Source organism: Caretta caretta, chromosome 11, assembly GCF_965140235.1.
Source record: "Caretta caretta isolate rCarCar2 chromosome 11, rCarCar1.hap1, whole genome shotgun sequence".
In the NCBI taxonomy this organism is placed as follows: Eukaryota; Metazoa; Chordata; order Testudines; family Cheloniidae; genus Caretta; species Caretta caretta.
In genome coordinates, this window is record NC_134216.1 from 21614464 (window position 1) to 21641461 (window position 26998).

Genomic DNA, 26998 nt, shown 5'->3' on the forward strand with positions numbered 1-26998 from the left:
TATTATTATAGATAAAGCCACGATTCTGCAAACACTTATCTAAAGGCTTAATTTTAAGCATGTGAGTAGTCCTATTGAAGTTAAAGTTAAGCACATGTGTAACTTGCAGGATTGGGGACTAAGTGTCTGTGACACTGTCTCCCTCTAGTAACTGGCTGAGAGAGGTTGAGAATTTGATACCATATTAACCTACAGCTAACTTGAGTTACTTCTTTAACTCAGATGCCACTGGTTTATGTTTTAGTGCTGTGGGTCCTGAGTTCTATACTCATTGACTACTGGACATGGATTCATTACAAAAATGCCAAAATTTGGATAATCTGGGGCTATGTCATGTTCTTGAAAATTATATTTATGTGCTGAATTTTCCTCCTTGATTCTGTTTGAACATTTTACATTTTTGTTTATACTCTTTCTCTGAAAATATCTGATAAATATAATCACATTAATAATGAAATAATTTTAAAATGAGTCTATTTAATCTCCATTATATATATATAATTCAAAGTCATACGGTTCCTAATTTTAAAATAATTAGAAGCGGAGAGCCATTTATACATTTGCATAGTTTTAAAGGCCGACCACAATGAGAAACAGTTTCAAACCTGCTCCCTATTTAGTTTAAACGAATATAAACAAGTACTTCTTCACACAATGCATAGCCAACCAGTGGAACTCATTGCCAGGGGATATTGTGAAGGCCAAAAGTACAGTTGGGTTCAAAAAAGAATCAGATAAGTTCATGGAGGATAGGTCCATCAGTGGCTATTAGCCAAGATGGTCAGGATGCAACCTCATGCTCCGTGTGTCCCTAAACTGAAGATTGCAAGAAGCTGGAACTGTAAGACAGGAGATGGATCACTCAGTAACTGTCCTATTCACTCAATTCCTTCTGAAGCACTGACCACTGTTGGAAGACAGGATACTGGCCTAGATGGAACATTGGTCTGACCTAGCACAGCCATTTTTATGCCATATTCTAAACTATACTAATAATATAGGTTTATGTTTCTGACTTGTGCTCTTCCCAGTTACTTATGCGAGTTTTTCAAATGATGAAATACAGTCCTTCACCACCCACCTCTTCCTTTCACTTTATCGTGTAATAAAGTGCATGGAATTTCAACATCAGTCACTCTCATGGCAACGGTTTGATGTAACAATTAGAGAATTATTTCACTGAAGAATCAAGCAGGAACAGCAGAACTGTGATGAAGACAACTCTAATTCAAATATGTATCTTATAAAACAGAAAAGGGAACAATGAAAGTTACTGACAAAATAGATTACTTTTATATAAATGATATTGTTTTCATGGTTGCTCAAGTATGAAAGTGCCTTTTAAAAGTATGATTTTAAAGTATAACCTTGAATTGGGAAAAAATGGAAAACTCAGCATGTTTTCAGTTTTCCAAGGATTCAGAGCTTTAAGAGTTTAGAAAACTTGACAGTACTGGCCCCATTTTTCAGGGGACACTCCCCACAAAAAAAAAAAAAAACCAGAATGTTACATAAAAAGTAATATTTGGGGGTGTCAAGGTTTCTCCCCCACTCTGAACTCTAGGGTACAGATGTGGGGACCTGCATGAAAAACCTCCTAAGCTTATCTTTACCAGCTTAGGTCAAAACTTCCCCAAGGTACAAAACATTCCACCCTTTGTCTTTGGATTGGCCACTACCACCACCAAACTAATACTGGTTACTGGGGAAGAGCTGTTTGGATGCGTCTTTCCCCCCAGAATACTTCCCAAAACCTTGCACCCCACTTCCTGGACAAGGTTTGGTAAAAAGCCTCACCAATTTGCCTAGGTGACTACAGACCCAGACCCTTGGATCTTAAGAACAATGAACAATCCTCCCAACACTTGCACCCCCCCTTTCCTGGGAAATGTTGGATAAAAAGCCTCACCAATTTGCATAGGTGACCACAGACCCAAACCCTTGGATCTGAGAACAATGAAAAAGCATTCAGTTTTCTTACAAGAAGACTTTTAATAGAAATAGAAGTAAATAGAAATAAAGAAATCCCCCCTGTAAAATCAGGATGGTAGATACCTTACAGGGTAATTAGATTCAAAACATAGAGAACCCCTCTAGGCAAAACCTTAAGTTACAAAAAAGATACACAGACAGAAATAGTTATTCTATTCAGCACAGTTATTTTCTCAGCCATTTAAAGAAATCATAATCTAACACGTACCTAGCTAGATTACTTACTAAAAGTTCTAAGACTCCATTCCTGGTCTATCCCTGACAAAGACAGAATATAGACAGACACACAGACCCTTTGTTTCTCTCCCTCCTCCCAGCTTTTGAAAGTATCTTGTCTCCTCATTGGTCATTTTGGTCAGGTGCCAGCGAGGTTACCTTTAGCTTCTTAACCCTTTACAGGTGAGAGGAGCTTTCCCCTGGCCAGGAGGGATTTCAAAGGGGTTTACCCTTCCCTTTATATTTATGACAGGGGGAAAAATCAATCTGAATATATCTCAGCAAAACTAAGTTCGAAAGTATTCAGACTTTGTTGTCTAAAGTTAGATACCTGGTCCCAATCTAGCTATTTTAACATCAATGGAATCCTTTCTATTTATTTACTTCTATTTATGGCAAGCCACATAGCAAACCTGTTCCCAGTCCATACCAGAATAAACTTTCTATTTTAATGTCCTCTCTTCTCCAGTATTCGAAAAAGACAATATAGATAAAGATATAACAAGACTGAAGCCAAACATTCTGTTGTCTTTGTGGTGTCAAAGGTTCTTGACACTGAAGTTTTCAGCTTTTAGAAAGTGATACAATAAACTAAAAATATTGCAAGACATCTTGAAAAGCAATGGCATAATACATAGATTAATAGAGTTTAAGACCAGAAGGGATCATTAGATCATGAAGTCTGACCTCCTCTATTTCACAGGACATTACATTTTGCCCAGTTATTTATGTACTGAGACCAATAACTTGTGTCTGACTGAAGTATAACTTGTGTTTGGCTAATGCGTGTCTTCCAGAAAGGCATCCAGTCTTGACATGAAGACATAAAGCGCTAGAGAATCTACTACTTCCCCTGGTTGTTTGTACAAATGGTTAATAACCTTCACTGTTAAAAATGTGTGCCTAATTTCTAATTTGTCTGGCTTCAGCTTCCAAGAACTGGTTCTTGTTATGCCTTTCTCCCTGAGATGAGAGAGTCTGTTAGTAACCAATATTTTCTCCGTAGGAAGGTACTTACCTATCAATCATTGCTCAATCTTTCTTTCATAAACTAAACAGATTAAGCACTCTCTTTAAATCTGTCACCATAAGACATTTTTTCCAATGCTCAAATAATTTTAAATAGCTTTTTTTACATCCTCTCCAATTTTTCAACATCCTTTAAAAATGTGCACACCAGGACTAAGTGCAGCATTTCAGTATCAATCCAGAGTACAGAGATAAAATCATCTTCCTACTCTTTCCCACTACCCTGTTTATAGATCCAAGGATCACATTTGCTCCTTTTTTGGCATAGCATCAGGGCCTATGTTCAATTACTTGTCCACCATTACCCCTGTTTTTCCAGAGTTGCTGTTTTCTAGTACACAGTGCTCCATCCTGCATTTCAAGTTCCTAGATGTATTCACTGATCAAAAGCAAAACTCAAACCTTTGAAAACCAGGAAATATAGAATTAAGGTGCACACCAACGCAACCTTAACTCTGTCCCTCTGGAGATATTAACAACCACAGAGAATTATCTGCATGCAGTCCAGTTGCATTCATTGTGTTAGATGTACTATTGAATGGGTCGGGCACTAGCTGAAACTGTTCGGCAGAACTGTGACTGTGATATAAGGTGATATGAGGGGTCCCAGCTCCTAGGGAAGGAGATAGACTCTCTCTGCCCTCACCACATATGTGGCCAAAGTAAAGAGGTGGATGTGCACCTTGAGATACCCAATATACCTCATATTACATTGTAGGTAATATCCTAGTGATGTCCATGGTCATCTTCTCATGGGGATTGTCAGCAGTGAGGTGGGACATGAGTGGCCTGCGGGTTTAATGATGAGTAAGTAAAAATACAATGTTACATGACAAACTCTGCTTTAGGATGAAGGTGTGGTAAAATTTAGGGTGTGAGGTTGTTTCCGTAGAAAAAAAATGTGATTATGAATTAAAGACGCTCATGATGCAGATACACAAAGAAAACAATTTAAGGTTCCACAGGCAACCTTAATTCTGGCATTTCCTAAACTTGTGAGTACTTGACTTAGAAACTGCAATGTTCTTTTAATGCAGCTTTTTGTGTGTACGTAATATAGACCACTAACATTTCAGGCATAGTGCCGTATAACCTAATGTGGTGCAGTCACTTTGTACTGCACCAGCACCGTATATTGACCCTCAAACCAACATAATTAGCCCAGGGGATCTCTCACGTGCAAGAGTGATTCACTAGTAGCATACAGCCCGCACAGGTACTCTTGTGGTCCTCCTTTTCTCTGATGCTGGCATAAAAGAAAAGAGGGCAAAGCCAAAGGAAAAGGACGTGGGCAAGATCTCCCTTCTCCATTCTGATCCCCCTGTGTTTTTGGCCCATTTGGTTTTCAGCAGAAGTAATTAACATGATACTCAATAAGGGGAAATAAAAAGGTGAGGAGAATATTTGTGGAAGAAACTTCCAGCACCACTTAAAAATATTTTAAAGTACCAGTACTATTTAGAAGATACATAACTGATGGACTAAAATAGTGCAAAATTAACAGTTTTGAACCTAAAGAAGTTCAGAAGCTTGGTTTCAGTTCAAATAAGCCAAAATAATTTCAGATGTTCAACTAAAACACATTTTAGGTCTTTTGACAGCTCAGGGTTTCAAACTTCTGTTTTTCTTTTGAAAATAAGATCCTTCCAACTACTGCTGCAACAATTGCCTTAAAATGATTGACTCCCTTTCTTCCCCACTGAATACGACTACACTCAACTTTCAGACTTATGTCCCCTCAGCCCTGCACAGTATCTAGTCACTATTTTTCCTCCACCTAATATATTAAATTTCTCTTGCATCTTTTTGTATCAACAGTTGTGATGCCGAAATCTATGGCATTCAATGTATTCTGGATCAGCTCTGACTTCAAGGAACACATTGAGTATATACAATAAGAAAATAGTTAGCATAGGTGTGAATGCAAAACCTGATGAAATGTTGCAATAGTTTTTTTAACAGCATATGGGCAAAAGCAGACGGACTTGTTGAAGAGAGGAAGGAATAATTTGTTTTATTTATATATTCTCTGTTACCTAATTCTTAGAAAAAATATAATAACAACTGGAGTGGTAGGAAAGAGTTTCAAATAAAGGGTAGTCAGGGATCAAGATGAAATTGTAACAAAATGCCCTCAACAGAGGACGCCACACTTCAAGTTCTTCAATTATTCTTGGGTCCTGTATAGATTTTAGCAATTACAAGCAACTTTCTTAGGACCATCTTTTCTATATTGCACATAGCAAGAATACAAGTTAGAAAATTTAGAACTGAAAAAAATGGAACTCTGTCAGGCGTATCATATTATCCCATATTGTTCAGGCAAACATTAGCTTTCTAAATGTTGTTCATTCTATTAAAAAAAAATCCTAATAGTTTCTCACAAGCAGGTTAAGACAGCTATAAGATGAATTTTAAATATTTATTCCTATAATTTAAATATACTTTTCTAGATAATAATAATGCATATATTTTCATAATGGCAGATTGTGAACCCATTATGTGTATTGGTGAGCACTTACTTCCACTAATATCAGTGGTTCTATTTACAGGAGCAAGTGCCCACCACTGTGAATAAGAAGTTCAAGGTCTGGTGGTAATTTCTTCCAGAACTACAAACAATTATACTGATGATTCGCTTTTACTGAATTAATGCAAACTGAATTACATTCATTGTAATTCTGTCCTCAGTGTAAGTAGGTGTAATACTTCACCGAGGCAGATAAACAGGGCAGATAGTTCAATGATTATTATGTATCTAGTGATCCTGATAATGTATTTATTTAAAATGGATCATTGTCAAAACTTAAAACAACCGATATTTAATTTAACCAATGACAAGGCCTGTCCACAAGCTGACTTTTATGAAAGTACATGTAGGTTTTTGTACTAGCAGACAACACTTCAATTGTTTTTAGAAAACCAAAATGGAAAGTATTAGACATACATTGTGAGCTAAATTTCATATTGACAAAGCAAAAGAAAATTCAAACCAGAAAGTGATACTCAAATTAAGGAATTTTCATTTAATTCTTCCCTTCCACCAAACAAAAAAGTGACATTTGAACATTGTGACCTCCACCAAGTTTTTTCTTGTTATCCATTCCACAACTCAATTCAGATGTTTCTTGGGACATCAAAAAAGAAGAAAAAACAGTACATACCCCCAAAATTGGATTATACAGACGTAAACATATATGTGATCAGACAAATAATACATATTTATGTTTAGGTTACCTTGTGGTTGTCGACTGGGATGGTATATTTGAAGGTCAAAAGGCTGTGCACTGGTTTTCTGTATCACACTAACATTTTGCCCAGTCCATTTATTGGCTTTTGACAATGTATTGGTCCTCCAGTCAGTCCAATACACTTCACTTCCATACAAAGAGACAGCAAAGGGGTGAGAAAGATATTCATGACCTCGTATGATCTCTATCATGTCAGTTCCATCATATAATGCAGAATAAATTGCATCAGACCTACAAGATAAACCCAAATAAAAAAATAATTTATAAAAATTAGGACATCTGTAGGGATAACTTGATAGTACTGTAGGCCTGTAAATGCTTCAGTGAATATTCTCAGAATTTATTCATGGCCTTGTCACTACAGACAGCAAAGCCAGAAGTTTACTGACAAAGCACATAAGAACAATCATCACCTTAGAGTGCCTCTAGCACAATTTATCTAGAATTTCTTGATTAAAATATATATGGGTCACTCTTGTGCTTGTATTCTCTCAAATTTAAAAGTTAGACTTTTATCCATTCAGTTGAAATAAAAACAAAATAATTTCCATTCACCTGAATTAAAAGGAAAAATCTTTACCAACAACTGGGCCTTTGACATGTACATAGCTCTCAAGTGCTAATGACACTATTTGCATGAGAAAGGTAAGTAGGATTTGGGTCATTACACACATTTGAAAAAGTTCAATATTTGTTTATAGAAACATAAAATGTATATTAAGGATCTCAACTCTGATTGACTTCGATGAATCGAAACATAAAACAGAAAATACATAATGTGTTTAATTAAATGGGGAGAAAGTAGCATATTTGCTTCCAATCCAGATTAGCCATTACATAAAACATCAAATAGTAGTAAACTGATAATAAATATTTTATTTTTGTTTTTACCTAGCATCTGTCCATACTATTCTTTTCTCAAAGTGATCAACAGTAAGACCATTCGGCCAGGCTCCGGTATCCATGTCTTTATAGATGATTTTTCTTCCCGCCCCACTCATGGAAGCAGACTCAATGCGAGGAAAATTAGCATCCCAGTCTGTCCAAAACAGAATTCTGTAGGGTTATGGGGGAGGAGAGGGAAAGTTATAATTTCAGTGTCCAAATGAAACACAATGAAGTATGCACCAAAAAAATTTACAGACTACTTAAAGAAAGGGCAAGAAAGTCTCCAATATTTAAATATTTCAGAAGAAACTAAGGCACATAAGAAGTCTTGGGAATTATAACTCATGCAGAGGTAGGCTGGAATGGCAATAGTCCTTCTTTATCAAAAAGTTTTGCTATTTTCAAAACAGCTATGAAATCAAAAGCACAAGCAATTCAATTCCACATTTCATAGGATCATAGAAGTGTAGAGCTGGAAGGACCTTGCGAAGTCATCAAGTCCACCCCCTGCACCAAGGCAGTACCAAATAAACCCAGACCATCTCTGACACGTGTTTGTCCAACTTGTTTTTAAAAGCTTCCAATGATAGGGATTCCACAACCTCCCCTGGAAGTCTATTCCAGAGCTTAAATATCCTTATAACTGATATTTTTTTTCCTAATATCTAAACTAAATCTCCCTTGAGGAATACTAAGCCGATTACGTTTTGTCCTACCTTCAGTGGACATGGAGAATCACCATCCTCTTTATAAGAGCCCTTAACACATTAGAAGACTATCAGGTCACCCCTCAGTCTTCTTTTCTCAAGACTAAATACACCCAGTTTCTTCATCCTTTCTGCCTAGGTCAAGTTTTTGTTGCCCTGGACCCCCTCCTGCACCCCAACATTCTGCCCGAGCCTGGAGCCTCCTCCTGCACACCAGCTCCCTCCCAGAGCTTGCACACCCTCACCTCCTCCTGTACCCCAACCCCCTGGCCCAGGCTCAGCCTGGAGCCCCCTCCCACCCCCTTCCAAACCCTCCGTTCTCTGAGTTTGTTAAAGTCTGCTTTCTTGAAGTCCTCTACCCTTATTCCACTGCTCTCACTACTTCCTTTCCTTAGACTCATGAAATCAATCATTTCATGATCACTGTCACCCAAATTGCCTTTCACCTTCAGATTTACTACCAAATCCTTCATGTGGGTCAGAATCAAGTCTAAAATGACTGTGTCCCTGGATACTTCTTCCAGTTTCTGGAACAAAAATTTATCTCTGATACAGACCAAGAACTTATTGAAGATTTTGTGTTTTGCAGTATTACTTTTCCAACAGATATCTGGGTAGTTAAAGTCCCCCATTACCACCAGGGCCTGTTTGGATATTTCTGTTATGTGTTTTAGAAGTGCCTCATCCACGTCCTCTTCCTGATGCGTTGGTGTACAGTAGACCCTCATTCTGACACCACCCCTGTTTGTTAACCCTTTTATCTTTACCCAGAGACTCTCAGCTGGTCTGCCTCCCACCTCCTACTGGATCTCAGAACATGCAACCCCTGCTACCTTTTTTCCCTCCCTGTCCTTTCTGAACAAGTTATATCCCTCTATGTCAATATTCCAGTCATGAAACTTTTCTCACTAACTCCCTGTGATGCTGTGATAAATAAAGGGGGCATAGATCCCTCTGATGGACACCCAGCCAGCCAGTTAGCTGTAAAATACCTCTTAGTAGCTGTTTTTTACTTGCTTTACCTGTAAAGGTTAAAATGTCCCCCAGGTAAAGAAAAAAAAGTGGGCACCTGACCAAAAGAGCCAGTGGGAAAGCTAGATTTTTTTTAAAATGGGGAAAGAAACCTTCCCTTTGTTTGTTGGTCTCTCTGGGCTGCAGAGACATGGAGCAACAATGCTATGTAAGGCCTGAAAATTCATCTTCCATACCTAGAAGAAATTATTTGGATAGGGAATGTTTAGTTAGACAGAATCAGGTTTATTTTTTTTTATTTTGGCTTGCGAATCTCCTCTGTGCTAACCGCAGATGCTTTTGTTTCATGTAATCTTTAAGCTAAACCCCCAAGAAAGCTATTTTGTGTGCTTAATTTTTGGAATTGCTCTTTTAAAATCTAGCAAAAGCCTAAGTTCCAAATGTATTTTCTTTCTTTTTGTTGTTAATACAATTTACCTTTTTAAAGAACAGGATTGGTTTTTTCGTGTCCTAAGAGGTTTGTGCATATGCTGTTTGATTAGCTGGGGGCAACAGCTAATTTCCTTTGTTTTCTTTCTCAGCTCTTCCCAGGAGGGGTGTGTGAAAGGGCTTGAGGGTACCCCACAGGAAGTAATTCCCAAGTGCTCCTTCCTGGGTCCAAGGTGGGGTTGTTGTTTTTTTTTGCATTTGGGTGGTGGCAGCGTTTACCAAGCCAAGGTCACAGAAAAGCTGTAACCTTGGGAGTGTAATACAAGCCTGAGGTGGCAAGTATTAATTTTGAGAATCCTTGCAAGCCCCCACTTTCTGCACTTGGAGTGACAGAGTGGGGATTTAGCCTTGACAGATGCCAATTAAATCATAATTCAGCTTATGTACTAATACAGTTAGTTCTTCCTGTTTATTCCCCCAACTCCCTGCATTTGTGTACAGACATTTAAGATGTGGAACAGATTCCTCCACTGATTTCCTTCTTGTTGCTCCATTGACCCAAAAGTAATTTCCCTCCCAAAATCTTACCTTCTGTTAAGGTCACCTCGCTTTATGCTAACATTTGGGCTTTTGCCACCTGGCATTAACAGTTCCCTTTCTCTACAGTGTATTAGTGTTAGTAACAAGTCATGTTGTCCCCTTATAATTAAAAACTCAGCAAAAACTGTGGCTTCATCAGAGATCTAATCAGTTTTGAGGAGAAAGAGTGGCCTTTGAAAGAATTAAAATCTGGGGGGATAGAGGGGACAGGGGAGAAACACAGTATTGAGAGATAGATATAAAATCATGTACTGAACAGAGACACCGGAGTTATGGCCCATTACACAATCTGTAACCCACTATGCCTCTTTTTTTGTCCAAACATGATACAGTTCTGTGGTAACCTGGAATCCTATTTTCGACGTCTCCGACTCAAGGAATATTTCCAATACACCTCTGAACAACATACTAACTCACAGAGACCTTCCTACCAAGACTACAAAAAGAAGGATTCTGGGTGGACTCCTCCTGAAGGTTGAAACAACAGACTGGACTTCTACATAGAGTGCTTCCACCGACGTGCACGGGCTGAAATTGTGGAAAAGCAGCATCACTTGCCCCATAACCTCAGCCGTGCAGAACACAATGCCATCCACAGCCTTAGAAACAACTCTGATATCATAATCAAAAAGGCTGACAAAGGAGGTGCTGTCGTCATCATGAATAGGTCGGAATATGAACAAGAGGCTGCTAGGCAGCTCTCCAACACCACTTTCTACAAGCCATTACCCTCTGATCCCACTGGGGATTACAAAAAGAAACTACACCATTTGCTCAAGAAACTCCCTGAAAAAGCACAAGAACAAATCCACACAGACACACCCCTGGAACCGCGACCTGGGGTATTCTATCTGCTACCCAAGATCCATAAACCTGGAAATCCTGGACACCCCATCATCTCAGGCATTGGCACCCTGACAGCAGGATTGTCTGGCTAGGTAGACTCCCTCCTCAAACACTGTGCTACCAGCACTCCCAGCTATCTTCGAGACACCACTGACTTCCTGAGGAAACTACAATCCATCGGTGATCTTCCTCAAAACACCATCCAAGCCACTATGGATGTAGAAGCCCTCTACACCAACATTCCACACAAAGATGGACTACAGGCCATCAGGAACAGTAATGTCACAGCAAACCTGGTGGCTGAACTTCGTGACTTTGTCCTCACTCGTAACTATTTCACATTTGGGGACAATGTATACCTTCAAATCAGCGGCACTGCTATGGGTACTCGCATGGCCCCACAGTATGCCAATATTTTTATGGCTGACTTAGAAGAACGCTTCCTCAGCTCTCGTCCCCTAATGCCCCTACTCTACTTGTGCTACATTGATGACATCTTCATCATCTGGACCCATGGAAAAGAAGCCCTTGAGGAATTCCACCAGGATTTCAACAATTTCCATCCCACCATAAACCTCAGCCTAGACCAGTCCACACAAGAGATCCACTTCCTGGACACTACGGTGCTAATAAGTGATGGTCACATAAACACCACCCTGTACCGGAAACCTACTGACCACTATACTTACCTACATGCCTCCAGCTTTCATCCAGACCACACCACACGATCCATTGTCTACAACCAAGCTCTACAATACAACCGCATTTGCTCCAACCCCTCAGCCAGAGACAAACACCTACAAGATCTCTATCAAGCATTCTTACAACTACAATACCCACCTGCTGAAGTGAAGAAACAGATTGACAGAGCCAGAAGAGTACCCAGAAGTCACCTTCTACAGGACAGACACAACAAAGAAAGTAACAGAACGCCACTAGCCGTCACCTTCAGCCCCCAACTAAAACCTCTCCAACACATCATCAAGGATCTACAACCTATGCTAAAGGATGACACATCACTCTCACAGATCTTGGGAGACAGGCCAGTCCTTGCTTACAGACAGCCCCCCAACCTGAAGCAGATATTCACCAGCAACCACACACCACACAACAAAAACACTAACCCAGGAACCTATCCTTGCAACTAAGCCTGTTGCCAACTGTGTTCACATATCTACTCAGGGGACACCATCATAGAGCCTTATCATATCAGCCACGCTACCAGAGGCTCGTTCACTGTGTATCTACCAATGTGATATATGCCATCATGTGCCAGCAATGCCCCTCTGCCATGTACATTGGCCAAACTGGACAGTCTCTACGTAAAAGAATAAATGGACACAAATCAGATGTCAAGAATTATAACATTCAAAAACCAGTCAGAGAACACTTCAATCTCTCTGGTCACTCGATTACAGACCTAAAAGTGGCAATTCTTCAACAAAAAAACTTTGAAAACAGACTCCCAACGAGAGACTGCCGAATTGGAATTAATTTGCAAACTGGACAACATTACATTAGGCTTCAATAAAGACTGGAGTGGATGTGTCATTACACAAAGTAAAACTATTTCCCCATGTTTATTTTCCCCCCTACAGTTCCTCACATGTTCTTGTCAACTGCTGGAAATGGCCCACCTTGATTAGCACTACAAAAGGTTCCCCCCACCGCCGCTGATCTCCTTCTGGTAATAGCTCACTTTACCTGATCACTCTTATTACAGTCTGTATGATAACACCCATTGTTTCATGTTCTCTGTGTATATAAAATCTCCCCACTGTATTTTCCACTGCATGCATCCGATGAAGTGAGCTGTAGCTCTTGAAAGCTTATGCTCAAATAAATTTGTTAGTCTCTACGGTGCCACAAGTACTTGTTTTCTCTTTTTGTCCTAAGAGAAAAGGAGTACTTGTGGCACCTTAGAGACTAACCAATTTATTTGAGCATGAGCTTTCGTGAGCTACAGCTCACTTCATCGGATGCATACCGTGGAAACTGCAGCAGATATTATATACACACAGAGATCATGAAACAATACCTCCTCCCACCCCACTGTCCTGCTGGTAATAGCTTATCTAAAGATATCTTTAGATAAGCTATTACCAGCAGGACAGTGGGGTGGGAGGAGGTATTGTTTCATGATCTCTGTGTGTTAGATAAGCTATTACCAGCAGGACAGTGGGGTGGGAGGAGGTATTGTTTCATGATCTCTGTGTGTATATAATATCTGCTGCAGTTTCCACGGTATGCATCCGATGAAGTGAGCTGTAGCTCACGAAAGCTCATGCTCAAATAAATTGGTTAGTCTCTAAGGTGCCACAAGTACTCCTTTTCTTTTTGCAAATACAGACTAACAGGGCTGTTCCTCTGAAACCTGTCTTTTTGTCCTGTGACTGCAGAGGTGTTAATGGGCCACTCAGCCTTGAATGGTCCCTTACAATATGTGCTAAGTTCTTATGCTAAATAATCTGTTCCATCTTGCATTTTGTTGTGAGGCTCAGAGTACCTTTCCCACAGCTGAAGAAGAGGTTTGTATGGTTCAAAAGTTTGTTTCTCTCACCAACAGAAGTTGATCCAATAAAAGGTATTACCTCACCCACTTTGTCTCTCTAATATCCTGGGACTGACACAGCTACAACTACACTGTGTTCCCCTAAATACAGCTGTTTATCCCGTGAAGTTAGTTACAGCAGCCTCAGGGCAGTTTTGGCCCCCAGTGTCTGTTATGTCACCCAGGAATTGCTCTAGCCTCTCTTTGTCCAGTATGTATCCTATTCTGGGAGAACTGAGAAGGAATGGTGTAGAGCTGGCTACATCAGCTCTGCAGGAGCAAGGAATTTCATTCACTCATTCCAAATTAGGGGAGTTTTAAGCAGTCTCATTGGAGGTCAGGATCTCACCCTTAGATTGAAAAACCATTCAGATGATAAAGTTCTCCAGGGCAGATAACCGCTCATATATGTAAAGTGCTTTACAGACACTTGATTTTATACATAAATAATTATAAAGGAAGTAGTAGTAGAGAGGACTGAACAGGAGAAAGTTTAGGCTATAGTCAGTGGAGCCTGAGAGGCCACCCAGGCCATGGCCCGACCACATTTTGGCCAGGCCAAATATGAGTGCTGCTACAACCCTGTGCACGAGGTTGCAATGCTTAGCCAGGCCAAATTTGAGTGAGTGGTATTGCGAGCTGGTTGGGGTTGCAGCACCACTGAAGTTTGTGCCAGGCCATATCACCACTCACTCAAATTTGGAAGGTTTCAGAGTAGCAGCCGTGTGAGTCTGTATCCGCAAAAAGAAAAGGAGTACTTGTGGCACCTTAGGGCCTTTTGTGTTGCAGTAAATAAAGATTTGTTGTACGCTGACTCCCTACGCCACTCAAAATCTTATAATCTTTAAAGCAATTACTCTGTGTTATAAATATGTCTTCCGAGGAATTCATTACACTTTTCCCCTTAATATTTTATAGCAAGACGACATTCACTTCATGTGAAACACCCACTTTGAGCTCAGACAGGTCAATCATCAACAAACTGAGAAGCCACTGTATAGGCATGGAAATGATATACCAAAACTGCTTGTAAGAAGCCATTACCGCATATTGAGTCAAGGGTATCTACATTCATTAGACTCTAGTGGATCTATAATCAAGTAAATGAGCTACAGACCATTAAAGTATAGATATTATTATTCTAAAAAAGCCACTATTATCTATTCTGTGTGCATAATCAGATGCAAATTACTTCCACTGTCTCAAAAATAAGGTAATTGATTTATAGCCTAAAAATATCCAAATAGGTTCTAAAATGAAAGAACATAATTTAATAATATTTCGTACCAATGTGTATCACCAGCAACTTTATATATATCTAATATGCACAATTGTATACATGATGATTTCACATGGCATAAAGGTTTTATTACCATGAGTTTGGGATGGGTATATTACCAATGAACAGCAAAGCAACAAGTGAGCTGTGTAGGTCATTTCAAACGAGAGCCAATACACTCCTTATAGTGCACCACTCCATCGAGTACTCTTCATAAACCATATGTTTAACAGAAAACCTATTCCAGAAACGTTATGTCTGTATTTTTTGGATGCTGGAGTTATGAGCAATTATTGGCTCTCTATGATGTTACTGACTGTGTAGGAGCTGAGCATATCTGTAGCCCATTTGTAGCAAGAGGGGTTTGAAACTGTGGCGGTTTATCCATGTTTCCATATGTAGTTATGTTAATTTTTTTTACTGTGCACATTTCTCCCCTTTTTGGTTTGCCTGGGCTCCCATGTCTAAATGCTTCCTTCTGGATATTCCTTTCTTCTCTTCCTATATGAAGAGTGAAGCCATATTAGAATATCTGTGGCTGTACCAGACTGAAGAAATATTTTGGGGTTCCCTGGATTCTGTACTCAGGAGTCGTGCAGTCCAATGGGTGATTTTTAAGATAACCTGCTTAAATCACTCACTGTAAACACTGATTGGCTATAAGAGGGGTATGCCCTTTCACAGGTATTAAAAGCTTCTGCTGTCAACTACAGCCTTCTTGCTCCTGACCTGAAAGACATTTTGGATGTAATTTAAAGGAGCCTAGGGATGCTTTAAATTAAACAGGCTAGAAATGGGCCTGTAACATTTTTTAAAAGTTCAGAATAATTCCACATGCCAATTCCCCCAAGCTGCGTCCATTTCAAAAAGAATATGCACTCCCTCAGAGAACTCATACACCTGCTTCTCTGATTGGCTTTGGTAAGAGCTATTTCTCTGATCTAGAGCCAGTTCAGAGTGCTTCTTTACACTGCTTTCTCGGTAAGTCTATTTAGTCACTTTAATACCAGCAATCTGAACACATACACTGCTGTGTAAAGCTATTCAAGAAAATGCCTTACAATTATTATGCATTTCCCAGAGATCGTTAAATGTTTTAAATATGTATTTTCTAAACTAATGCACTTATTCAAAGTTGGATTTGGAACAAGCTGTGTTATTTGATACGTGATCATGCTTAAGTAAAATTAACCAATTCCAGTTTTTTGGGGGAGTACATTTCACCAGAGGTAAAAATTAAAGATTTCAGCCATCTTTTACAAGTTTACCATCTCAACAAAATCTAATACAAGATTTAAATATATATAAGTGGATAAAAACACGAATATTTTGATGTACAGTGTCAGTGGAGTTGAAGTTGAAGTCTTCCACATTGTGTGTACTTATTAAGGATTGAATCAAATCTAGACATTATGATCTAGTTTTTAGGCCTGCACAATTGCTTGCATACATCTGTGAATGCACAATTGAAACTTGCATAAATACTCAATGTGCACAACTAACTACCTGTCAGAAAGCTCATATACTTGGGACTCAAACATGTGAGGCAGGGACACAGCAACTCTGTTTTGTCTGTTTTCCCTCCCACGCTGCTCCCTTGATGCCTTTATGCCCCTGTTAGCCAGTTTCACTCTTGATTTGTATGTACATATGGTAAGTTAAGTGTAAGCCCACATGTGCACTCTTTTTTGAAAAACATCCCTTTTTTTTTTTTAAACAGCTTTCTAATATCTTTTTCAAGATGTTTAAAGTTAAAGTTAGAAATTAACCATAAAATAGATAAGGAGGGAGGACTCAAAATCAAATTATCAGAAGATCTAAGATTGCTTTTCTTCTGGTTGGATTCTCATTTTAAGGAATGTAAAGCTGTTTTCTGTATAACCAATTTTTTCGGATGATGCTTACTTGGCTATATTTGCAGCTCACCATATATGCGGATAGTTACAGTCTTCCTTGAGCATATTCTGTGACTGAAAACATCTAGAGATTTGGTTCAATAATTTTTATAAGGATTGTCACAGTTGTATGCTTACAAAGAAAAATTAGAACTAAGTATTTAGCAGCAATACAAACAAATCTTTGATTTGAATCACATACAATTTTGTTATTCAAAAGTTCTTTAGAATACATGTGGCAGGTAATGCTTTGTGTGTTCAAAGGTTTTATTTTTTTCCGTTACTACCAGAAGGAAAGGTGTACACAGTTGCTTTTCTAGAAAATGTTATTGTCTACAAATTCTTTCTAACTTACCCTATCTTTTACACCCATTTTTGAATTTATCATCGATGGGAAAAGGCTGTTATGTATAAAGACAGTGGCTTTGTCTTTGTGGCCAGTTGTCCTTTAGACATTACATCTTGGCTTCCAAAAATATTTTAATAAATCAAACTCTGTCCAGTATTGATTTAACAGTGTTCTGTCTCTTGATCATTATTTTTCATTTATCTCAATAAAATGGTCTAACTCAAATAATTTTCAAAATCTTTTATGTAGTAAACAAACATATTTCCAGACGTGAGTCTTGTGTCATTCAACAGCTGGCTGAAAATTGACTTACAGATTCCAGGAATGGAACTTCATTTTCTTTTCACTTTCACCAGTTTTACACTGAGTTAACTTCACTTATGCCTACTAAATTATTCCCTGTTTGCAGCTACATTCAAGGACAATCAGGACGAGAGACTCCACTAAGCTAACTTTTTAGTCGATGTATTTATGAATTTCATTTAAACTTTAAATAGAGCAACCAACAACAATTTTGAGAAATATAAAGACATTTGTTTAATTTTACCCTTACTTGACTTGGCTGTAGTGTACTGAAACATTAGACCATTTTTTCCATAGTACCAGGACAGATACACTACTGTTAAAAAAAATATGACCTACAAATCACATATAGTATTATGTGGAATAGAAGAATATACTGTTTCTTTGACACATGATTTTAGGACTACCTTTAATTGAACAGTTTGCTTTATTAAATATGTATCCTAACAGCCATAGAAATGCAATTCATTCTGTATGGTATTGGGTAAAATAAATGAATTAACCAGTTTAGCTAGTACATATTTTGCTTTTGCTTATTACTAAATAATAATGCTTGGAACTCATATAGTACTCTTCATCTGCAGATCTACAAGCTATTTACAAAGGCTCGTAAACATTATTATCCCTATTTTAGAGATGGAGAAACAAACAGGGAGGTGAAGTTACTTGCGCACAGTCACATAGTGCGTCAGTAAAAAAGCCAAGACTAGACTGAGTCCTACGTCTCCTGATGCCCTGGTTCACTGCACCAAAAAAATTAGTTCTTCAAGTATTGTTAAAGGTAAGTTAAATGTAAGCGCTCACTCCAAATAAACCAAGAAACATTAATATATTTCAAGCTCCTTCCTCAAAGTGTTTTTATAAGCAATCATGAAAAAAAGAACTATTGTATATTTACCCATATCTAGGGTCCAAGGCAATAGCCCTGGGATGCTCCATAGCGCCTGCTATTAATGTTGTTCTCAAAGTGCCATCTAATTTTGCTACTTCGATTTGATCCAAATTGCTGTCTATCCAGTATATGTTTCCTGCAATCCAATCTACTGTAAGACCCTCAGGAGTGGCCAGGCCATGTTGCACTACCACTTCAATGGCACTCACACCTAAGAAAGATCAAAAGGTTGCAAACATATAAAAGGGTTAGAACAGAGGAACAACACTTAAAATGTGATAAATGCATGATCACACTGCGTGCCAAACAAAAATAATTAAAATATGCAAAACTGTATATAAAACTTTTCTGATGCTATAGTTAAGACAGTCTCCATTTAATGAGGAGTCCTTGTTGCACCTTAGAGAATAACAAATTTACTAGGGCATAAACTGTCATGGGCTAAAACCCACTTCATCAGATGCATGGAGTGGAAAATATAGTAGAGAGGTATAAATACACAAGATATGAAAAGATGGGAGTTGCCTTACCAAGTGTGGGGTCAGTGCTAATGAGCCAATTCAATTAACGTGGAAGTGGGCTATTCTCAACAGTTGACAAGAAGGGAGGAAAAATCACTTTTGTAGTGCTAATGAGTTCAATGTAATCAAGGTGGCCCATTTCAACCAGTTGACAAGATGGCGTGAGTATCAGCAGGGGGGAAGATTCATTTTTGTAGTGACCTATCCACTTCCAGTCTTTATTCAGGCCTAATTTGATGTTGTCCAGTTTGCAAATTAATTGCAGTTCTGCAGTTTCTCGTTGCAGTCCGTTTTTGAAGGTTTTTTGTTGAAGAATTGCCACTTTTAAGTCTGTTATTGAGTTCCAGGGAGACTGAAGTGTTCTCCTACTGGTTTTTGAATGTTATAATTCTTGATGTCAGATTTGTGTCCATTTATTCTTTTGTTTAGAGACTGTCTGGTTTGGCCAATGTACATGGCAGAGGGGCATTGCTGGCACATGATGGCATATATCACATTGGTAGATGTGCACGTGAACGAGCCCCTGATGGTGTGGCTGATGTGGTTAGGTCTTATAATAGTGTCCCTTGAATAGATATGTGGACAGAGTTGGCACTGGGTTTGTTGCAGGGTTTGGTCCCTGATCCCCCATTCATTCCCCATTCATTCTCTCCATTTAATGAGTCTTTATGCATATTTTTCATTGAGAGACCACATAATAGCTAATCTGACATGATATTTATCTTCATTAGTTATTTTTCTTTTCTCACAAGTAATGAGAGAGTATGTGCTTATGTATAAAATATATTTTGGGTCAATATCTTGAAAAATGAACTGTTTTAGTTTACAGGAATAGGAAACAGGGGAAATTTAGAAATCAAATTTCTGAACATATTGAAACTTTAGATAATGTGTGATTTTGTTTGCTAGGTTTTCAGTGAAAGAACACTTAGGTGCATATCAACCTAGAAAACATTTTTATGAAAGTATTTCTACATACACTGTGAGAGTATGATGTGCTATAGGCCAGGACTACATATATTGTGGTTGGGTCACCACGTTAAAGGCCTCGTATTTCTGCATTTGTAAAAAAAAAAAAAAAAAAAAAAAAAGCTATAATATTGTGTACCAGAATCTAAAGTATCACATTAAAAATTAAGTCTCTAGACTTTACAGTTCCAAAGATAATATTCAAGTTGTAAACCAAGCATAACTAAACCAGTGACACCTGCCTGATTTTGGAGATAACCTAAAACAATTGCTCTCAGAGGAGTAAGAATAATAGCTTGGCCAGAATCTGAAGAGTCTGATGTACTATGGTTGCATTACTTTGGCTGGTACTCTCTTTTTAAGGACCTACTAAAATAAGTCAAAAGTTAAATTCATACCTCCAGTTTCAGAAAGCTTGCCTCGGTAAATTTTATCTTCCACCACATCTGTCCAGTACAGTAAGCTCTGATTGAAATGAAAATCAAGTGCTATTGTGTTTCTTAAACCAGGAACTAAGAGACTGTAGTCTCGCTTCTGAAGATCAATCTTTCTGATCTCGTGACGAATGGAAAAAATGATGAAAGCTTCAAATGGATCTGGAAGTACAATGGATTATACATTAAAATGTATAATAAAGAGTATAATTTTAGTAGACTTACTGATATAAGGCACACATAGCTGAACGAGAATGGCAGAGTACTTTATTGGAGGAACAATTTGATTAAAATAATAGATCTTGTAAGCCTTACTAGCTCATTCATTTTCCAACAAAGAGTAAATTTTGCAAATATATATAATTCAGACCAATTTAGACTTCTGCTCACCTGCCTCAACTAAAGGTGTTGAATGGATATTAACAACAAGGATATCTGACTCAGTCAGTCAGCGGTCCACAGGCAAAACCCAAAGAATGTCTTCTGGATGAGAGCTAAGTGGTGGAGTTCTTTCCTCCCCTCTCCTCTCCCTCCCTGGACTTCCAGGATTAAGGCCAGAAAAAAAGTTTAAGCTATCAAAATTAAAATAAGAACTTCGGTGAAGTTTTTACTTTCTTAAATGCTTCAGAGAAAATAAGTCTGTTAAAAGTTATCTAGTATTGCTCTAATTAACAATTAGTTGAAAACTATGTACTGCAACTAATATAATACAAAAAAGATTACTTTGTGTGAGTTAAACTGCATAAACAACTTATCTAACACAAAACCACAAAAACAAGGAATTGTAAAATTAAGGCATCTAACAGCACACAACTTCTTCAAATTCACCACCACTACCACAAACAGACCAGACTTTCCCTCCACTAACCATTCTGAACTGTTCTTGAAAAATAATACTCACTTGTGTTTTCAGAAAGGGTGCTAGAACCCTGGCTTCTCTACTGAGACAGAATTGAGGATATTTTGTATTGTCTGGTGCATGGCATTTGTTCTACTGGTGAAATGTACGTCTCTGGGTGGATGAGTAAAAGGAATGTAATGTTAGATGCCTTAACTTTTTATTTCCTTGTAGCTGTGGATTTGTGTTAAGTATGTTATGTATGTACCCTTAACTCACACATAATGCAGTGCTAATTTAAGTTAAGAAAAGCTGTCAAACACAGCAATGACTACTTTCACAAAGAACAAGATCTCTGTCAAAGTGACCAGCCAGGTCTGGAGCAAAAAAAGAAAATCTTAATGAAATTATCCAGCCAGTTCAAGAACTCTGCTTTAAAGAACAGAGACCTTTGCAAATATTATTTTATTTTGGAAAACAGACATTGCTTTCTTGAAGATCTTCCTCTACAATGCAACAATAATACCGCTGAACTAGTAAAATCTCTTTTCCTCTACCATACTAGGCTTCAGTTTTGGATGGTATGCGTATTACTGGGGGAACATGACAACAGGCAGGATTTCAGTGCCTTCTAAAGTGTCGAAAAACAGAGTCAGTCAAAATGTTTCAAAAAAGAAACTTTTCACTTCCTTTTAAAAAACTAAACTTTTTCATGGTCTGCATTAACTAATAATTGCACATAAAGATTCAGTTGTGACTTGTAGCACACTAAATAATCATCTACAACAGAATAAGGGTTCCTTACATGAAGAGCAGTATTTGCCTCTGAACCAACAGGCACTTTCACAAAGCTTCTCATATTTGTCAAAGCAGTATCTGATTTTGCAAATCCTGAAATAGCTGAACTATATGATGATCAATAAGCTCTTCAACATTAGCAGCTGTTGCATCACAAAGGTCAAAAGCTCATAAACTTGATGAACAATTTAATTAAGCTCCTGATCTTTGACAAATCAGCAGGTATGTTGTAGAGTACCCTGTTCATCATAAATCTTGTCCTTTATTGGCTAACTGTGGCACAGAAAGACTGTGTTATGTCAGCGAGAAAAATCATGCAAACTCCGAAGATGAAATTTTTGGCCCTTTTTTAAATCAACTAGAATTTGGGAACTAAAATTAACCAATTCTCTTCAACACTCCCCCTCCGTCATCCCCTCCCCCACATCTCCTGGGGCAGAAAATTCAGGTTTTACTCAACAGATTATCTTCTGAAACTTTGGGCCAGGTATTTTGTGCTTTATGGATTTAACTACTGTTTTAAGTGCAAAACAGAATGCAGCCTTAACCATGGCAACAACAGTTCTGCTATAGTAATACAAAGAATGTTTAAGAAATAGAGCTGGACAAAATAGCTTCTTTGCTCTATAAATAGTCATATATTTGACAAAAAAAATGCTTATAGGCAACATGGTTTATGATGTTTACACAATTACTCTTCAACAAATACAAATTATAAATAAAGAAATGCAGCTGATGCACAAAAGAGAAATGTCATGCTGTGCACAGAACAGTTTATATGCAGGAGGATCCTAGATTGAAAAAAATATTTTTTTTCTAATATCATATGGTATGAGAAGTTGGGCTACACAAACCACCCATGGCAAAAAATAAAATGTGGGACAAATAGTAAAGTGTAATTTTCCTGCAATGTTTTTATTCTGGTATTCTGTTTTAGATGGGTCGTTAACTGAAATGTCACTGTCACTGGAGCTTAGGCTGAGGTGCATTACCAGACTTATTTGTTACCTTATACTGTGCCTTCTCTAACCATACGTCCAAAGCAAATCAATGGAGAGGTCTGTGCAAAGGGAACTCCTGCACAAATGTGATGTGGTTGAGTCCACCAGTGTGGAGAATTTTTTATTTTGCTTGGCATTGTAAGGCACTTGTTTATACTATGTCTGTGTGGGATGTGTAGTATCCTGAGCCAGCCCTTCAGGCATCACATGTGTAATCTGGTGTGCTTGACAACAAATGCCATTGCTGACATATGGCCTAACAGTTGGAGGCAGATCCTGGATGATGTCTGTGGGCTGCTTACATTTTCGTGATTAGGTTGACTACAGTGGTAAATCTATAAGTGGGCAGAAAGGCTGTAGCCAGAGAGTAGAGGTAGGCCCGGATGAATTCCAGTATCAGCACAGGTGTGAACGTTGATTTTTGTTGGTTTATTTGTAGACCCAGCTGTGTGAAGAGAGCTAATGTCTTTGGAGTAGCTTCTAGTGCCTCTTCTCAAGTCTACTCTGAAATCTTCTCAAATCGTGGCTTTGAGTAACCACTCATCCAGATAGGGGAATATTATGATCCCTTGTCTGCTGCGGTGAGCCGCTATCACTGTGAAGACTTTTGAAAATACCTGTAGAGCCATGGACAAGTTGAAAGGGAATACTTTGTATTGGAAATTATCCATTCCCACAACAAATCTGAGAAACTTCCCGTGTGAGGGTGAATCATTATGTGGAAATATTCATCCTGGAGTTCAAGGGCTGAGAAGCAGTCCCCTCATTCTAGTGCTGGAATTATCATTGCTAGCATGACCATCCTGAATCATTCAGTCTTCATGAATTTGTTGAGTCTTCTTAGGTTGAGAATGGGTCTCCATCCTCCATTTTTTTTCTGGGTTAAAAAATAATGGGAGTAGAAACCCTTCCGTCTGTGTTGTGTAGATACTGGTTCTATTGCGCCCAGGCATATGAGATGGTTTACCTTCTGTCATAATAGGTGTTCGTGAGAAAGGTCTCTGAAGATGGATAGGGACATAGGGTGTGTAGGGGGGGATGGAGGTAAATTGGATGGAACAGCCAATCTTGATAAATTCTATTGTCTAGATTGTCTGATGTGACATTTCACCATGCTGCATGGAATGGGGTCAGATGGTCTACGAATGGATGGATGGTGTTGGATGGGTCCAGCAATAGAAAGTGTGGGAGGTGTCTCCGGTCCTTGACCAAATCCTCAAAACTTCTGTTTAGAGGGAGGTTGTTGGGATATCGAGGCTGAGTAGGGAGTGGTCTCCAACTTGTGGGTCTCTGCCTCCACCTTTGTGGGTAGTATTGCCTCTAAGGCTGGGTGTAGGGTGCAGATCTTGTTCTTTGTACTCCCCATTTCTTCTTTTGTGTAGGTGTATATATGCCAAAGGATCTCAGTGTCATCCTGGAGTCCTTCAACATGTGAAGGGACTCATCTGTTTTGGTTGAGAACAGTTTGGGGCCTTCAAATGGTATGTGCTCAACAGTAGATTGTACCTCTTCAGGAAACCTGATAGAGGGAGCCAGGAAACTTGCCACATGACTATGACTATGAGAGCCTCATTGTTGGATAAAGGAGGAGCTGACCTGGTTGGTGTTGTAAGCTGGCATGATACCAAGTGTACTGGAGTAATGTCGATACTGAGGAGTGGGGATTCTGGTGCTAACAAGACCAAAAGGTCTTTATGCTGGAGAAACTGCTGCAGTACAGAGAGCATTGGTACTGAGGAGGGTGTTATTGGCAGTACCGATGCCTTTACCACAGCAGTCAGTGCAGAGGTATGCACTGTGCATTGTGGAGGCAAGAGGTGGTTCTATAGTTTGTAGCACTGCTGAGCTGCTTGTTGCCACATGTCTGAGCAGCTGCTGCGGACCTGAGGCAGGGCTTTTGTGCCTTTGTCTGAGCTCATCCGCCTAGAGTCTTTGGCTTGCATGGTATCTATGGAAACGGATGATCCTGCCTCAGAGATGGATGGTCTTGATGCAGTTGGCACCGAGGTAGTCTGACGGGTTGGGGAACGTTTCTTTTTGGTGAGTTCCTGAGAAGGGGAGGTTGGAGACTGTTTTTTGTTTCCTTCTTGGAGGAATGCTCCTTTCTCTCACAGAGAGATGATTAATCTTTGTCAGATACCACCGTTGGAGACCAGTGGCCAGGAGGGGTTCATGATCCCATACTGGACACCGCGTGCAGACTTCTCCATCGTGAGGAGTTTTAGCTCTAAATTCCTTGCTTTTCTGGTGCAAGCCTTCATATCATGGAAGTGGGAGCACCAGCAGACATACTGTGAATGTCGATCAGACTGGCAAGTGAGGGAATGTTGAAAACCAGGAAGCCAGGCATGCCCCTTCGAATAGGGTTTCTCCCATGAGGGATGGTAACTATACTATATTAAGGGGTATACAAATAACTGAAACTTAAATTCCTAAGAGGGGAAAAAATAAATAAATAAAGTAAGAAAAAGGTAGGGTAGTTAACTATTTAACTAAATAACTGGGTTCTAAAAAACTAATACTCTAAAGATATCAGCTAAACTAAAGATAATCCTGAGAGGCTCTGACGATTGCTCAATCTCATGCAGATGGTGGTAGAGAAGGAACTGAGAGGGGGGTCGGTCACACTGCACTGTGTAACTGACAGAAGTGGCACAAGATGGGAACACTGCCTGTGCGACCCAACCAGGCACTGTTACTGAAATTCTCCAATTACAAGCACAAGAACTCAGATTCTCCTAAAGTGGAGCACTCACAGGGACATTCCTTTAAAAAGAGTATATATTCCTGATCTCACACTGCAGTAGTAAACATCTTTAAATTGGTCAGTGGAATGGTAGGAAAAAAGGTTAAAATGAACACCTTAAAACGTTTTTCCCATTGTGGATGGAGCTCAGGGTGGTTTCTGTGTGATTTGAAAGGTCAGACAAATGAACTGTATCTAATAGAAAAGGTAGCAAAAAATTAGAAGATGACCCAGAAAAGTTGACTAAGAGATAACAATGGGAATAATCTGGAATAAATCAAAGAGCTCAAATCAAATTCTACTTTGGAATAAGCAAACAAACTCCTACTGAATTTGAAGAAAACTCAATGAGAATTATCTAATCCAATGGTAGTTGCAAGGAACTCTTTAATTTGAGTTATACTGAATATATTTTAATCTTAATTCATTATTTTAGAAGAACAAACTAAAAAGTAATTATTTTGATAAGGTGTAATTTGTACTTTGGCATGCTGTTAATTGGAACTAAATTGTGACTACACCATAACTGTAAAGGATATGTAATGAAATGTTTGAATTAGCTCAGCTACTGTCAAGTTAGATGGTTTCTAATAGGCCATTTACAAAATATCTGAATTGGGTATTAATGAAATTATCTCAGGTGACTGATAATGTGATACACAAGCTTTCATTTCTAGCTCATTTGTTCAAAAATGGCCCATGGAATGAATGTGAGAAAAAGGTGAGCAACTGGAATAATTTCTTAGTGGTGAAATCTAATGACCTGTGAAACAGTCACCAAAAAGACTTGGTGAAGCATCATAGTTTAGAGATATTTAAAATCAGAGTTGTCAAAAATATGAGAAAAATAACCGTAAGGAACAATCCTCAAATGGCAGGTGGAAGCTCTAAGTCAGCGGTTCTTAACAATAGGTATGAATACCCTTGAGGGTACGCAGAGGTCTTCCAGGGGGTACATCAACTCATCTAGATATGTGCCTACTTTTACAACAGGCTACATAAAAAACACTAGCAAAGTCAGTGCAAACTAAAATGTTATACAAAGACTTGTTTACACTGCTCTATATACTATACAATGAAAGGTAAGTACAAAATTTATATTCCAATCAATTTATTTTATAATTATATGGTAAAAATGAGAAAGTAAGCAACTTTTCAGTAAGTGTTCTGTGACACTTCTGTAGTTTTATGTCTGATTTTGAAGGCAAGTGGGTTTTAAGTGAGGTGAAAGTTGGGGTATGCAAGATAAAACAGATTCCTGAAAGGGGTACAGTAGTCTGGAGAGGTTGAGAACCACTGCTGTAGGTAACCCAGTAGCTTTCATTTAATATCCAAGCTCCTCTAGGCAGGGGCAGGGACTGTCTTTCTATATTTATATTGCAACTAGCAAACTGGAGCCCTTATTATCCTGATTTGGGCCTCTGGGCATTATAATTATGATGCAATTATAATATTATGATTATTCTATTCCCATAGAAGAGATGACACCCTC

The 26998-nt window shown here is 38.7% G+C and overlaps 1 protein-coding gene across 7 annotated transcripts in view; it reads right to left on the minus strand.

The window, feature by feature from the left end:
- Positions 1-26998, minus strand: part of LRP1B (LDL receptor related protein 1B) — a 1334345-nt gene that overhangs the window by 458101 nt on the left and 849246 nt on the right. For all 7 annotated transcript variants that reach the window (XM_075117809.1, XM_075117811.1, XM_075117812.1 and 4 more), the window contains 4 exons: positions 20088-20285; positions 18206-18410; positions 7380-7544; positions 6475-6719 (listed from right to left, as the gene is read on the minus strand). In XM_075117809.1, the coding sequence (XP_074973910.1) occupies positions 6475-6719; positions 7380-7544; positions 18206-18410; positions 20088-20285 (813 nt within the window). The remainder of the gene's footprint in view (positions 1-6474; positions 6720-7379; positions 7545-18205; positions 18411-20087; positions 20286-26998) is intronic.